This window comes from Taudactylus pleione, unplaced genomic scaffold, assembly GCF_031769625.1.
Source record: "Taudactylus pleione unplaced genomic scaffold, aTauple2 ptg000095l, whole genome shotgun sequence".
NCBI classification, from domain to species: domain Eukaryota; kingdom Metazoa; phylum Chordata; class Amphibia; order Anura; family Myobatrachidae; genus Taudactylus; species Taudactylus pleione.
The window spans coordinates 195,136-212,438 of NW_028284497.1; the positions used below are offsets into that span (position 1 = coordinate 195,136).

The 17,303-nt window shown below is 41.5% G+C and overlaps 1 protein-coding gene across 4 annotated transcripts in view; it reads left to right on the forward strand.

Annotated features, from left to right (window-relative positions):
• The window catches only part of MORC2 (MORC family CW-type zinc finger 2), a 143,645-nt gene that overhangs the window by 70,294 nt on the left and 56,048 nt on the right, over positions 1-17,303 (forward strand). For all 4 annotated transcript variants that reach the window (XM_088469866.1, XM_088469863.1, XM_088469865.1 and 1 more), the window contains exon 17: positions 15,255-15,360. In XM_088469866.1, the coding sequence (XP_088325992.1) occupies positions 15,255-15,360 (106 nt within the window). The remainder of the gene's footprint in view (positions 1-15,254; positions 15,361-17,303) is intronic.

Genomic DNA, 17,303 nt, shown 5'->3' on the forward strand with positions numbered 1-17,303 from the left:
CTGGTAGTCCACACATGTATATAGGATAGGCACTTACACCCTACTGGGGTTACAGTTCTGTTCCCGTCAGTTTGTATCTACGGCGCCCACTTTTCGGGGGAGTTATTATTATTACAACTACACTCCAGTGGCGCACTGGGTAGCAAACTTATAAGACATTTGTATGTATGTGTATGTATATATACTCGCTTTGACAAAGGGGCACGTACCTCCCGAAACGTCGGCCTGTTTGTTTCAACATAGTTTAGATATACCTTTTTGATCACTAAGTCTCGGAGTGCCGCTATTCGTGGTTCCTACTATGTATATATATATATATATATATATATATCATAATGATCTCCTGGTGCAGGAGTCTGACAAGTATACTTACTATGTTGACTTCTCATGCAACTATTTGTCTAAGTGTACGTGTGTATGTATACCGATATATTCATGTTCCTTGTATGACTATTTCCTAATAATTGGGAAAAAACTGATTTTTTTAGCCCTAACTGGGGTTTTCTTTACAGATATATCCCTTTTCTTACTTGGGGTAATTATTGCATTCTATGTCTAGTACAGGTGCCTTTCTCAGTATAGGTTCCTGTACTCCATATTATTGTCTAGTCGCATATCTTAATAAAATGAGGCTATAAAGTGGCCCCTGGGTACATTCCTATCAGTACATAAAAATCCAGATTCTATTCCATCCTCAGGGCTTACTTGGTTAAATGACAAAAGACTACACTTCTGCTCCTGTGCCAGAAGGCCTAGGGCCACCCGCCGAATAGGCAGGGTCAGGCCTGGCTTGATTAGATTGGTGGGTATCCAGTAAATCATGGGCCCTGCGGTTCAAGTTTAATCCCTCATTGTGAACACTATGATTGTCAAGGGTCACTGGTGGGATCCATCATCAAATATGTAATATTTCTATGTGTATCTTGACCAGTACAGGGTCTTATTATTTAATTCTTTCACTATCCCGCCTCTTGACTAATACGCACTTAACCATTATAAGTGTTAATGTACTAATACTCTAGCAGACCGTGTTTGGGGTATATGTATAATCTATATAAGGATACACATCCCTAATGGAACAAGCTCAGGATAGAGTCCTGTAGTACGACCTTCTTGTTACCACTAACATTTTGCTAGTTTTCTACAGTCTCTCCTACGGCAACATCGCCAGACTGAAGACTGTGCTATGGCGCATTGGTTTTTAACCCACTGAAGCTACGCTCTATTCCCGATGTGACGGGTTGCTGTGAGATGAAGAATGTCAGTGACATTCTACATTTTTTCTAGAGGGCTTCTGATTGCTCACAGGTAAGCGGTACCCCACTATTGCCTCGGAAGATGCTCCGATTTCATGCAACCTGACATTACATAGCCGTTATTCTCCCTTCTGCATCCTAGCTGCAGACTTAGTACCCTTCGCTCTTTTTATCAGTAGGCTCTACACTTTAGAGCTTTCCTGGCGTGCACAGTTCCAACATTGAGAATGTCACTTTATTCTTCTGTTGGGATTATAATGGACTGTAGCGCATCTATGGGCTAATGCACATCTTTACATTAAATTGTGACAGTCATTATGTTCCACGCAGGGGGCCTGGTTGGTTTTCCTGTTCAGTACTGTGAATATTTTCATCACACTGACAGGTACCTGATGGGTACCTTTATGGTTGTCCTAGTTCTGTAGCCTTGCTGTATGGTTGCTTCCCTATATTGGTAGCTCTCACTGGGTGGCTGTTGCATCAGTGCTCTTTAACTGCTAGGGTAACCGGGTTGTTTTTATACTATGTTCAGGACAGCAGTTGATACTGCCTACGCACTTCCATCATGTTGGATGTTGTTTGGAGTTTGTTGCTGTGGGTTTCTTTTCAGGTCGGCACAGTGGCTTGTGCCGTAAGGTCTCCACCTGGGACGCCCCATACACGAGTTCGAGACCCGCCCCAAGTAGTAGTAACCACTCAATAGGCAGACAACTGATGGGCTGCCAGACATTCTGCCAGTGGTCTGGTATGGGGATTTACAGCTGCAAGGTTTCAGTTGCTGTTTTTTCCTCTGTTTCTGAGTTGATTGTACAGGTTGAGTCTCCCATATCCAAATATTCCGAAATACGGAATATTCCGAAATACGGAATATTTTCAGCATGACTGAGATAATGAAACCTTTGATTTTTGATGGTTTAATGTACACAAACTTTTTTTGATGCACAAAATTATAAAAAATATTGTCTAAAATCACCTGCAGGCTGTGTGTATAAGGTGTATATAACACATAAATGCATTCTGTGTGTATATTTGGGTACCATTTCCAAGACATTTCATTATAATATGCAATTATTCCAAAATACGGAATATTCCGATATCCAAAATACCCCTGGTCCCAAGCATTTTGGATATGGGAGACTCAACCTGTACTGCTGTCTGAAGCTCTGAAAGGAATTGTGGTCTCGATTCTTAAAAAGCTGCCTCATGCCATTGGGATCTCTATCCTTATTGGAGACTTCTATGGTTTCAGGCTTATTGACAACTTTGTAGTAGTTGGACCTCAAGAATGGTCCAGGGCGACTGTTTGGTCTTGTCCTTTGCTCCCTGTATTCTCTTGTTAGGAGTGTGGACAGGATCAACTCTGTATCTGTAGATTGGTATTGTTATACGTATAACTATATGAGTTATGTCCAGCAGTGCTGGGATTCTGCTGTCTCCAAATTATACAGCTTCTTATGTTCAACTCTGGTTCGTGCTTGGTCTGTTTCGGCTGAGCTTACGGTGTTCAGCTGTTTTCATTTGCGGTTGTTCTCTTGCTAGCAGTATTCCATTCGATTTACCCTGTAAGGTGTGGAATTTTTATGGCTGTTTAGCAGGGAGCCTTGATTGTCTCCTCTGCTCTACGACACTTGATCTTCAGCTCTTTCCTTTCCATTAGGCCTACGGTTCTTGGTGATCCCGGTTTTTGGTTTTGCCAAGGGTTCGGCAAGTTCTCCGCGCTTCCCACCCGGGAGGTTGGCTTTGGGACGTCCCCACTGTCTTGAACTCCAGTGTCCCCTAGTGGATGAAGGAGAAAACAGGATTTTGGTACTTACCGATAAATCCCTTTCTCCGACGCCCGCCCAGCGCTGCGTACCTGCCATTTTGTTTGGTATCATATAAGGTTGTGTGACTGCATGTGTTCCCTGCAGTTGGTTCCTCTGTTCTCCCTCAGTCGGTCTTGTTCCGTTCTGTGGTCCTCTCCTTCTACTCGTTTTCCTATGGTCCTCCGTCCCCTCTCGGGCTCAGTTCTTAAACTGGGGCTGAAGGGGCATAGAGGGGGAGGAGCCAGTCACACTTTTGAATTATTTAAAGTGCCAGGCTCTACTCTACCACCGTCTATACCCCACTGTCTACAACTCCAGTGTCCCCTGTGGAATCGGAGAAAGGGATTTATCGGTAAGTACCAAAATCCTGTTTTTCTGCATGCAAAAGGACTTCGGGGGCTATTTATGAAACCTTGAGAGTGAGAAAGTACCAACCAATCAGCTCCTAACTGTCATTTTTCAAACACAGCCTGTAAAATGACAGTTAGGAGCAGATTGGTTGGTACTTTATCTCTCCAATCTTTCATGAATACCTCCCTATTAAATATTACAGATTCTCAGGAAGTGGCAATTAGAGTCATCCTATACTTTCCACTGGATATCTTTTACACCAGGCATGTCAAATTCGCTGTCCTCTATGCCCTGTAGTGCTGCTCGAAAATCTGTCTGGGATTCCAAGGTTTGCTAATCCTAGACTGGGTGTCCAGTTAATCCTATGACACGACTCCAATGTCTTCACTGCCAGTGCATCATTGTCCCTTTGCCACTCCTCCTCCAGCCTGTCCCTCTTCTGAATGTTCAATCCAGTGGAGATGTGTGTTTGAGTCTAGCTCTTCCTTGGACAGCTGAGGGTAAACTTCGAGACTGGGCTGCCAGCATGGGCATAAGGGCATGAAAAGATCTAGCATCTTAAGGGGCTTTAAAATAAAACAAAGATACTGCGTTGGTGTCCCCCCGTCAAAACAACATAAAATTATATTCAATGAATACATTTATTAAAAAGACAAGTAAGCAATAATAAAATGCTAAATAGCAGATCAATTTATAGGTCCTATATAGCAGCCAAATAAATTGTACACATACAGTAACACCTTATATTGCAACAATGTCCTATTTGAATACAAAATTACATATCTCAAAGTTCTCTAATACAGAAACCTGCATTATAAATTCTATGTAGCAGCAAAAAACAATGTGATATAGACATACAATAGTAACTTATATTGCAACAATGTCCCATACAAGTACAAAATATTAATTCTCAGTATAGTTATGCATATATGCCGTAAATGTGTTGGAATAGCCCAGTACTTGATTTTAAATAAAAAAAATGGAGAAACAGTCTAGACATAAGCCACTGCTTGTGGTAGCCAAGATTAACCTCTAATTTCCAGTTATGTCTCTCAGCTGTGATTTGAGTAAAAAATATATGTCCGGTTATAGACAGTCAAAGGCTAATTTAGCCAAATGGGGAAAGCTAACTTTATTTCCCCACAATATTATCCTACCAGAATCACAGAGCATCTCCAGCCCGGGTCCTGGAGAGCAGCAGCTCGGCCAAACAGACAGCGGCTCAATCTTACAGTTCTCTGTAACAGAATGTAGAAGGTGATATCTGCCAACAATTGCGCTACAAAGGCTGCTAAAGGGTAAATCTCCTTGGTGTTATCCTCACCAAAATTACATTAACACAAACAAAAATCCGGAGAATACCACTCTGCGCTCACCCAAGATATAGAATTTACTTATCTTCAATATGAAGTCCTGATCTTGGGACCTCAAATCCTTTTTATATTGGACACTTTATATGATAGGTGTGGGATGTATGTTCCAATGTTGATGAATATGTGGGAACATAAAACATAGAAAACAATCTAGTGCAGACGTATAAGAATTCACTTGAGTACACAATAATTCACATATAGGGGTGTATATGATCTACCCCAAATTAATACATATATAGTCCATTCAGGTATATGCTCTCCATATGTCCATATTAAAATGGAAAAATAGGCACATTTAAAAACCAAAGAGACAAAATTTCCAAAAAAATAAAAGTGTTTTAATTGGATATATCCAAATGAAGGAGTTCCAAATAACTTTAAAAATACAACAATGCTTCACAGCTGAAATATCCACAAAAGGTGAAGATGGCTTCCTACCAGAATACAGTGGTTTTTTGTGCGTATAAGAGTGAACAGCTATCCTGACCAGACCAGAGGAGGACGGTGCCATTTCCATCGAATATTTGGGTGCATTACTGCGGGCAGTGAGATCACTCTTATACGCACAAAAAACCACTGTATTCTGGTAGGAAGCCATCTTCACCTTTTGTGGATATTTCAGCTGTGAAGCATTGTTGTATTTTTAAAGTTATTTGGAACTCCTTCATTTGGATATATCCAATTAAAACACTTTTATTTTTTTGGAAATTTTGTCTCTTTGGTTTTTAAATGTGCCTTTTTTTCCATTTTAATATGGACATATGGAGAGCATATACCTGAATGGACTATATATGTATTAATTTGGGGTAGATCATATACACCCCTATATGTGAATTATTGTGTACTCAAGTGAATTCTTATACGTCTGCACTAGATTCTTTTCTATGTTTTATGTTCCCACATATTCATCAACATTGGAACATACATCCCACACCTATCATATAAAGTGTCCAATATAAAAAGGATTTGAGGTCCCAAGATCAGGACTTCATATTGAAGATAAGTAAATTCTATATCTTGGGTGAGCGCAGAGTGGTATTCTCCGGATTTTTGTTTGAGTTCTCTGTAACAGTTCGGCTCCCCTGCAATACCGATGGGGGAAACACCAGGCAACGTGGTCGTAGCCGGCAGAGTTTATCAGCCGGGTGCCTCTGTTAATGAGCACAACGTAGCTGTAGTAACGGCCCGCGTCCAGGCTAGGAGAGCAACCTCCAATTTTCGTATGTAGGTGGATCAGGCTGGAATCAGAAGATGTATTTATGTCTTTGTAAAAATCAAAGTGCTGGTTAGTAAATAAATGTAGCAGATAGGAGTAACAGATATTACTCCTATCTGCTACCTTTATTTACTAACCAGCACTTAGATTTTTTTTTTTGTATTCAAATAGGACATTGTTGCAATATAAGGTGTTACTGTACGTGTACAATTTACTTGGCTGTTATATAGGACTTTTAAATTGATCTGCTATTTAGCATTTTATTATTTCTTTCTTGTCTTTTTAATAAATGTATTCATTGAATATATATGTGTGTTGTTTTGACGGGGACACACCAGCGCAAGTATACTTAACTTAAAGTGGTGTAAATTGCTGTTAGAATTGTTGTATTTTCCAGCATATGCTGCTCTGTTCCCTTTTTGAGGGTTTCTAGGCAGTGATTCACTTATCTGCATATCTGCACTATATTTTCTGCATTACTCTGTTATTACAGGCTCAGGCAGTAATTTACAGATTCTTTTTTATTTTCCAGTGTATTGTTTATGGTTATGATTTGTTCTATGCCTTTTAGGGAAATTGGCAATAGTTTTCATTAATTTGTACAGTTTGCAGTTCAATTTTTCTGCACTATTCTGTTACGGATTCAGGCAGTGATTAAATTTTTCATGTACCGTTTGCAGTGTATTGTTTATGGTTCTATAATATGGACTATTGTTGTAGGGGAATTAGGCAATTTACATTATTATATACAGTTTCCATTTACTTTTTGTATGCAAGATCACTATGTCAGGGAAACCAGACAAGGCTCCAAAAAGTAAGGCAGACTCAGCTGTGTTTTTTACTTTGCTAATTGCAAAAATAAGTTACCTAAAAATTGTGTGGAGCCAGGTTCACTATGCGTAACATACTCTGAAACGTCAGTGACTTCACAGCCAGGAGGCTCTATGGAATATTCTGTAATGCCTGATTGGGTCAGGACAATGGCAGATGATATAGCAGAGTTACGCCATTCTCAGCCTAGTGATTTGCCTTGCGCTCAGCTGCAATTCTAGCTGATCCTGGTGTAGAGCCATTATGGGCTCGAAATATGTGCCGTTCTCTTGAAGAAATGGCTCTTTGAACAGGGTAGTGGCATCTGCTGGGGCTGAAGTTATGAAGAGACGTATGGTTCAATTCCCTCTGGAGTTTCCTGGGGATGACTTGGGTTTGGCTTCTTCATCCCAGGAAGAAGGGGAAGTGGATCCAGATTGGGAGGATACCTCTCTCTCTGGGAAGAGGATTCCCATTCTAGTTCAGGAGTAGGACTCTTAATTGACTCTGTTTGTCAGACTCTGCAGCTACAGGATTCAGCTGTCCCTGAGTCTGCCTGTTTTTTTCTACTCTTAAAGAAAAAATTTGAGCTAATGTTTTCAGCCTTCTCTCATTTTGGAGAATTTATTAAGGGAGGCCTGGCTCAGACCTGATTTAAGAGTTCAGGCCCCAAAGAGATTTAAGCCTCGTTCTCTTTTTGCTGAAGAAGACACTAGGCCTTGGGAGATTCCACCTAAGGTGGATGCTCCTATTGCTAGGTTAGCAAAAGTCACTGTAATTCCTACATCTCAGTCCACTACTTTGTAGGATCCCTCGAATAGGAAGAGCGAGGCGATTCTTAAATCTATTTTTTCTTTGTCATGAGTCTCATTGCGCCCTATTTTGGCTAGTGCTTGGGTCATTAAGGCTTTGGACTCCTGGATGACCCAGTTGGTTTCTGGATTCCAGTCTAATGATCCATCGGAGGCTATTTCCTTAGCTGATCAGATCACTGAGGCACTGGCCTATATAGGAGATGCCTTATTAGACTATTATTATTATTTATGTACAGTCTCGGCTTTGGCAATTTCCGCCAGACGTTCTCTATGGCTGAGAAGCTGGAAGGCTGATACTGACTCTAAGCACACTTCGGAGGCAGTAAATTTTGAGGGTGGGTTCCTATTTGGTTCTGAGCTTTCTAAAATTTCTCAGGCTACGGGAGGTAAGAGCCCTTTTCTTCCTGTCTCGACTATAAAACCTAAATCTCCCATGTTCCGTTCATTTCGGACACAGTTTTAGGGGAAGATTTCAGGCCTTCCGAGGTATGCCTAGAATCTCCCATCAGGGTTACTCTCAAGGTCGTGGAACCCATCGACCTGCAGCCAAGGCAGCAGGGACAGTCAGTTTAACGCCCCGATGCCCCCGCCCCAACCTTCCAGTGGTAGGGTCCCGTTTACTCAAGTTTCGGGATTTAATCCTGCCCGGATCGTTGGGTGAGCGGAATTGTGTCCAGAGTTTACACTATGGACTTAGAGAGTCCCGTCCCAGATTGTTTATTTTCCCACTCTTCCTTAGGATTGCTGCAGAAGAAACGCCCTAATGGAGGCAGTCTCTTCTCTCGTCCACTCCGGGGTAATTATTCCGATTCCTGTACACCAGCAGGGTTTGGGGTTTTACTCCAATCTTTTCCTTGTCGACAAGAGAGATGGATCTTTCTGTCCAATTCTTAATCTCAAGCGGTTAAAACATTATCTCAATTTGGGAAAGTTCAAGATGGAGTCAGTAAGGTCAGTTATCAACTCCATGGTGGAATAAGAATACTTGGCTTCCATTGACATCAAGGATGCCTACCTACATATTCCCATATGGAAGGATCATCATCATCTACTACGATTTGGCTTTAGATTACTGGCACTTCAAAGTTCCGAGCTCTGCCTTTCGGTCTGTCAACAGCACCCATAGTCTTCACAAAAGTGATCGCCCATATGAGCTCCCTGCTCAGGGTTCGGGGGACCAATGTTATAGCTTATCTGGACGACTTTGTTACTCAGGGCGCCTTCAGTATTCCTATTGCAGCAACATCTTCAGTTGACTATAGACAAGCTCCAGACTTTTAGATGGATCATCAACTTTCCCAAATCCAGCCTCTCACCATCTCAAAGGATGGTAGTTTTGGGACTTCTTTTCGACACTCAGTGTCAGAAAGTGTTCCTTCCACAAAGGAAAGCTCAGGATCTCCAATCCAGAGTGAGATCTATTCTACAGTTGTCACAAGTTGTTATTCTCAGTGCCATGCAGTTGTTAGGGAAGATGGTGGCCTCATTCGAGGTGATGCCGTTCGTCCGACCTCTTCCAAACCAATTGGTTCATCTCTGGTTAAAATCAGATCCTCGACTGAATAGGCAGATATTGAGGCTATCCCTGCAGACACGTTGGTGGCTCCAGGATTCACACCTGATCCGGGGATCTCAGTGGTCTTTTTGGAACTGGTTGATTGTCACCACAGATGCCAACTTGAGAGGCTGAGGTGCAGTGGTCTGGGACATGCATCTACATGATTTTTACGCCCCCTCGGAAATCCATTCTGCCCATCAACATTCTGGAATTAAGGGCGATTAGTTACGCTTTGATACAAGTCCATTCCTATCTACAGAGTCTTCCGGTGCATATCCAGTCAGACAATAATGCTAACCGCATTAGCAACCTCCTCAGGCATTGTAGGTGCCATCAAAGAGGCAGCATTATCCGAGGACAACAAGGGTAAGGCAATTGAATCCCAAAAAGTATCTTTCTGACCTCTATTTATAGAGGAGGGAGATCTGCATAAAATGTTCTGAGTAAATTGGTGATATCCTGACCCCTATGGACCTTACAACCATCAGGGGAGCGGAGGGCTGAAATAGAAGAGGGAGCAGTATGACTGTAGTAAGTTGGACAAAAGCCTGCCAGCCTTTTTACCATGTTTATAAAATTTACATTGTTTACAAAAAGTGTGACGAGAAGCAAGCTTTATCCAATATACCATCAAAGTGAGATTTTGCTTTCTGACACCTCTCACGAGTACAAGGGGAAGGGCGGGATTTAAAGTCTTGGAAGGAAATAGTGAGATATTTTTGAACTTGTAGATATAATTGAGCACAGTTCTTATGTTTGGCGACATACGCAATGATTTCTCCCCTAAGGACAGATTTAGCTATCTGCCAGACTAATGAGGGAGAGGTCACATGTGATTCATTGTTATGGGCATATTCACGACAGTTTGCATCCAGCATATTTCTAAATTTAATAGAGTTTGCCAAATAAGATGGGAATCTCCAGGTCCTGTAAGAACCGCTATCAGTCACCGGGATAAGGGAAATTCAAATCAGGACATGGTCGGATAAACTAATGGGTTTAGTGTTAGAATCATCAATCCTAGATAACAGTCTCCCCGACATCAAAATGTAATCAATGCGGGACAAAGTAGCGTGAGCTGCAGACAAGCGGGTAAACTCTCTTTCAGTTGGGTGGAAAGTGCTCCAAACATCTACTAACTGGAGGTCAGAGTTCAGTTGATGGATTCCAATAGGAGAAGGATTTTTGGGACGAGCAGGAGGGCATTGTCTGTCCATAAAAACAGAAGCTGATATTAAAATTGCCTCCCACAAAATAAAGATGAATGTATAAAAGGACTAAGCTTGGCCAATAGCAATTGGAAGAAACGTCTGGAGTACACATTAGGAGCATACAAGTTGCAGAATGTAAATTTATCACCCAAAATAGTGGCTTCAGAAATAACGTATTTTCCAAATGGGTCAACCAGAGATGTATGTAATTTTGGTGCTAATTGTTTTCTGACTAACGTGGCCACCCCACGTTTCTTAGACGAATAGTTTGTATAAGACATTACAGAGTAACCCATAATATTTAGCTTTAAAACTTGCAGCATCACCACATTTACCCCAAGTTTATGTATGTAGGTAAAACTATTTTTACTTTTTACAGGGGAATTAATCCCACCCACATTCCATGAGCTAAAAATATAATGAGAATACATTATTTTTTCCAAAACATAGAGTAACAGCGTAAGCACCCTAGGGCAGGTATGAATCCGAACACACATAATGACCAGCTCAAACAAACACGACTAGGCATAAAGCCACTTGAATCTAGATAGGTTAAGCATACTCTAATCCATTTGTAGGAAAATATCCCAGTGCACTCTAGCATCAAATAAGGGAAAAACACAGTAATAAAAAAAATAAAAGAAATATATGCAGAACGGAAAAAGTAAAAATCAAAAAAGGGAAAAAATAGAATAAAGTCACCAGTAAAAGTAAAGCAAGAACATAAGTCACCCACATGCCCTATGGCCAAAAAGTAAACCTCCAGGCATACTGTACATAGATGCAGAAAATGAGGTGAGTGCACAGCCAGTGGAACACCACACGCAAAATACAATGGAGAAACGGGCTCCAAGGAACCGCAGCATACAATGACCATCTCACACATCAAAACAATATAACAGATTATATGGCATAAAAATGTAAAGGAGTGAGATGGGTATGATATGATAACAGAACCTACACCACCACCAATGGTGTAACAGAAATACTTGCAATTAAAGTCCAATGCAAATAATGCAATAGCACAGTATTTAAATATACAATACCAACTCCCAAGGAAATGAAGCATTATGTCCCCAAGAAACTCCGGATAAGAGGCGACTTATGCGTAAACGGCAATCTGTCCCGAGAGTCCATATGAGAAGGAGAAACAGGGATCAACTTGGCCAGGGCAGGGCTCTTCTCGGAGATACGCGTCAGCATCTTCCGGTGTAGAAAAGTCCACAAAGCAATCCTCTGTGAATATGTGGAGACGGGCACGGAAAAGTAAGGCAATACGATAGTTATCTTTAACCAGTCCCGCACACACAAAATAGAAAACACACCTGGCTCTGGTCACCTCTGCAGAGTAATCCTGAAAAAGAAAGTTTGTGTCCATCCCAATTAATGGAACGATTACATCTGGACGCTTACCAAAGAGCTTCACTGTGAAAGAGATTACGACAGCGAAAAATGGTCACTCTGGGGCGAGCATCAGCATTAGAGCGGGAGGGACCAATCCGATGCGCTCTTTCCCCTATAATGCCATCACAGGAGTCTTGTAACTTTAACAATTCTGGTAATGAAATGGTGATGAAACTAATCAATGCGTCTCCCTTCGCGGATTCTGGGGAGGCCCACGATTCGTAGGTTATTCCTTCGCGAGCGGTTCTCAAGGTCATCCACCATGTTCAAAACTTGTTTGTTAAGCATATAATACTGTTGCTTTAAATTAAAAACATGATGAAATGTCTTGCCCAGCCTGTTTTCAGTAACCTGTTCTCGTTGTGTGAGTTGAATAATGTTAGTATTCGCCTCCTTTAGAGCCTGCTTAAGACAATCTGCCTGCTCTTGCATCATGGGAGCCATAGTCTCCTTTATAGCTTTCACAATGTCCGCATAGGAAACCAGTAATCCTGGCTGGATATCTTCTGGAGAGGTTCCGGAGGGTGAGGAGGGAGCAGAATAGGTCTCAGAAGAAAGTTGGTGTAAACTGATGATTTTACTGCTATGGAGGGGACAGAGCCGGAAGTCGAGCACCTTGTTTTTAAACACTTTAGGGGATATATTAGTGTCCATTTTTATGGAACTGTCTGTTCTTTTGCGCGATTGCGGCTAAATTAAAAGAAACATTCAGTTATAAGACTGAACCAGCCTTACAACTGATTGCTTCTTTAAATGTAGCTAGAAAAACGGACAACTCCGTCAAATCTGAGCCTATTACATCATCCCCTTTATTTCAGTTTTTCATACAAAGTGCTGTGGAATATGTGTGCGCTATATAAATAACTGGTAATAATACACCTCAATGGGGCCCATTTATCAATTATCACATACTCCGTGGGATCGGGGCACAATTTTAGTGCCCATGATGGCATTGCAGTATGCGATAGTAGCGCCTGAATGGATTAAATTGCACATGCAGGGACAGGGGTTCTGAAAGGTGCCTGTTCCTGAGATGTGCTCAGAGTGAAGTGACCGCATCAGGGATCTCTTCACTCCTCTCTCTGAACTCCTTCCCATGTACGGTCTACTGACCCCACATGTGCAGCAGCCATAGCGTCAGAGCCCTCTCCGGATTAGGTTTGCGAATTGTAGTCACAGCAGCACAACGCCATCTTCAGATGGGATAAGCCAAGTTGGCTTTGCATTCCGGAGCTCAGTAAATCGAGCAGCATCCAACACCATAGAGAAACCTATGTGTCTGCTGTCGTAAATGGAAGGATATCTGCTGCAATCCCTCCATAGTACATTTAGGGGATACCTAATATTTGCCAGTATCCCCTGCACACTGGCATTTTTGGGGCATATGCTGCAAATGTTTAATATTAAATGGGACCCAATGTCATTTCAACAATTTTGCTGGCACATGTATTTCTGTATATTTTACATTCATTTTCAAAATAAGTTATATTTTAATGAAACTACATCACACTGTACCATATTAATCAGTCTCCTTAAAACCAAGTATTTTTTTCTATCCACAAATAATTTTTTAACTTATAGGGACTGTGTCCTCATTACCTAGCCTCAATGCGTCACTCGTGGGTGACAACCTGAGTTATGCGCTACTGTCCCCGGCCAATCAATTTCTTTTAGGCATGTCCCAGGTCACACCTTTCAGACCTGAGCCAGTTTGTCAACCCTGGAAAAACTCTGATAGTGACCAGGGTCGCAGACCCAGGACTATCATCCCGGGTCGGACCTTTTAGACATATGCCAGACCCGGGGCGATGTGCGTTCATGTGCAAAAACCCGTTTTTGGTCTTTTTTGCTTATGTCTGGAAGGGGTATTACTGTATTAATTAGTATGGTGTTTCACAACCCCAGTCCTCAGGACCCCTAACAGTTCACATTTTTCAAAGCACCTAGCTGGGTGCACATGCATGACCAACTGTCACAATTTAAAGATCCTCAGGTGACCTGGAAAACATGAACGGAGGACATCTTTAAGCTGGGTACACACTAGACGATATGTCGCCTGGTCCAGCGGATCGGGCCGACACATCGGCTAGTGTGTACCCACTATGAGCGACCAGGCGCACTCCAGTGGGGTTGTTCATCGCATCGACAGATTGATCCTACATGCTGCTCAATCTGTCAATTTGATGAACAACCCCATGCTTGTGGAGGCGGCTGGCAAATGACATATCGTGCAGTCGTTCAACGTTTACTAGTTAGGTATATATCCTTCCATGCATTTCATGTATATTATTAAGATCAATAATACACATTTGGCGTCTTTTAACATCAAATACCTGTGAAGTGTTAATAAAAACAACGCTCGCGCGCTCTCTCTCTCTCATGGAAGCAAAATATTATCTGTACAGTGTTGCTGAATTTTTAACAATTGAATATTAATTAAGAGACTGGGGGGGTCTATTTACTAAGCCAGGGATCAGGGAACTTTTTTACCTTTTACCCCCAAATATATTTAGATACGCTGACGTTACCCCCTTGATTTGAAATGAAGGCAATCATATAGTAGTGCCCCCATAGTTATGCCCCTGTAGTAGTGCCCCCATAGTTATGACCCTGTAGTAGTGCCCCCATAGTTATGCTCCTGTAGTAGTGCCCCTGTAGTAGTGCCCCCATATAATGCCCCTGTAGTAGTGCCACCATATAATGCCCCTGTAGTGCCGCTTGTACAAAAAAAAACTCGAAAAAACACTTTCCTTAATCCCCGCTCCTGCATCCGCCGCGTCCTGTCCGCCCGGCTGCTCCACGGAACTATGGGAAGTTCAGAAGAGCACTCCAGCCTCCGGCTAACGCGGCGCTGCAGGGAAGGAGTCGGGCGCCCGCTGGTAATAACAACATCTCAGCGGGCGTCCGGCTTAGAGCCTCCCTGCGGCACAGCCGGGCATGCATATGAATCATTCTATATTATAGAATGATTCATATGCATGCCCGGCTGTCCGTCCATTTCCCCCAGGAATTTAATTTTTACCCCATGTGGGGTAATTTACCCCTGTTCCCTGACCACTGTGCTAAGCAGTGTTAGGAGACCGAGTGAAAAGTGATAAGACAGTGATAAGGTACCAGCCAATCAGCTCCCAACTGTCATCTCACAGGTTGTGTTTGAAAAATGACAGTTGGGAGCTGATTGGCTGGCACCTTATCACTTTCTTATCACTTTTCACTCTGTCTCCTAACACTGCTTAGTAAATAGACCCTTAGATTTCATATATAAAGTAGAAATCTGTGCTGGCAAATATAATCTTTTATTTCGGTCGATAATAACTTTTGTCACTTGGCAACTTACAAATGAATGTGCAAGTATACCAAAACTTATCTGGTTGTTACTTGTCCAAATTATTCTCCATGATTGGTATTCTGAGTCTGTTATTGTCTTAAAAAAGATATCTTTTTGTGTCTTGCAGATCTATGTTTGAAGTGGAGGACGCTTCCATTCCAGCTGAGTGCTGTGGAGAAAGAGTACCCCGATGCATGGGTCTGCTCCATGAATCCTGACGTAGAACAGGATAGGTCTGTAGATTTTAAGACCGATACAAATCTTTTCTCCTAACTCTTTCATTGTTCAAAGTGGCATCTCCTTTGTATGTGTTGGAGTAGGAGTGGCTATAGCACCCTTAAGCCAGTCAGAGCATTAGAGCATATGGCTTGATGAACCTGTAGCCAGTCAGCATTTTGCGACGTTCAAAACGCAAACTTTCACGGAGCACACTACTAAATGTAAAAGAAATGGGTGGAGTGAGTCTCCGTATGAGACATTTCTTACATAGAGCATTGTTCTTTACATTTATTTATCATTTTAACAAGTATGCCAGAGAAAAACAATAAAACTAGAATATTAACACTATTCACACACAGTTTTTGCAGGAATGTTCATATTCTGAGTTGACCTGTAACATTTGTCTGCGTTTTAAAGATTTTTCCCTGAGGTCAAGGATTTTAAAGGTGATCTTTTAGAATTAGTGCATGGTGAATTCATTAATATAATTCATTTTGCTCAATCAGGTCATATATTTTTTTTTTTTTGCTCTCTCAGGTTTAAAAAAGTTAATATTTTGTAAATAAATGTATATATTAGTTTGGAATGATGATAATGTTTATTGTTTCAAAGCAGACTTACATTTACATCAATTGTACAGTGTATTTTTGGGGATGGGTACGAGATGCCGGCGCTCGGGATCCCGATGACTGCATCCTGGCAGTGTTAGAATACCAACACTTCTCGGTCAATATTCTAACCCTCTCCCTACCCTAACCCAACCCTCCCTCCTCGGTGCTTGACCCTAATCTCCTCCCCCCCTAGTGCCTAAACCTAATGCTCCCCCCTTAGTGCCTAACCCTCTAATGCTAATCCTCCCCCTAACACCCCTACTTACCTTCGGGATTCCGGCTGTCTGGATTCTGACAAGTGTCAGGATTCCGGCATCGGTATTCTGAGCACCAGAATCCCTGTTATCGGGATATTGACCCCATCCCTAAATATGAAATAGTACACAAATACAGTTATTCTAGAGGACAGGAGCTTTTCAAAGACTTGTGTGTGTTTTGTACATGGAACATTTCTCTTGTATATATAAATATACACTGACTGTATATTTTAGTTTGGATTCTTAAAGCACAGCAATATCTTTGGAGTTTCTTTTTGGTATTTAAAGAGGCTTCATAGCCAAAGCAAATAGCAAGGGCGATAAGGCGCATTCTTGGTGGGTTCGATGAATAATAATTTTATTTTAACAATTGTTTAAAAAATTGGAGCTGGGAAGGGTATTAACAAAGGGCGTCTAAAGCCAATAAGTGCAGGCCAGCACAAAGGTAAAGCTAGCTGACCATATCAAATACTTTTTCTATATCTAAGAAAAGGGTTTTTGGTGACTTGTTGGGCTACTTGTTCTGCTTGTTTTTTTGGGAAAAAATTGTTACGTGTTTGTAATAAAAACAGTAATTATTATTTATATCTATAATAACAATACATATGACTAGACAAAAACCTACCTAGGGCACACTGTTCCACTTTCTCTTCATTGGTAACTCTTGCTACTGATTCGCTGTGTACTGAAGTGCTGGAACTCCAAATATTTCCTCTGTTTTGAGATGTTGTCCAAATACAGTACGTGGCACGCTCATGCCAGAGTATGTTGAGTCTGCAAATAGTCTTTACATAATATATTTATAAACCTATACACTTAAATACCTTCAACTGCAACTTTAAATTCACTTCTCTTAAGTCTTAAATGCAGTCATGTACCATAAGTTAGGAGACATAAAGAAGCATGGTTGGTCAGTGTTTGGTGTTTCAATAGTTTATGTAGATACAAATCACAGGAGGGTAATGTACTGAGTTGCACATGGGAATGTGAGTTCCAGGCTCCCCATTGGAATATTGAAATAACAAGTAAAATATGTGTCTTCTGGGGTGCGTGGCAAAATACAGAAAGTCTTAGTGAAGTCAAGGTAAC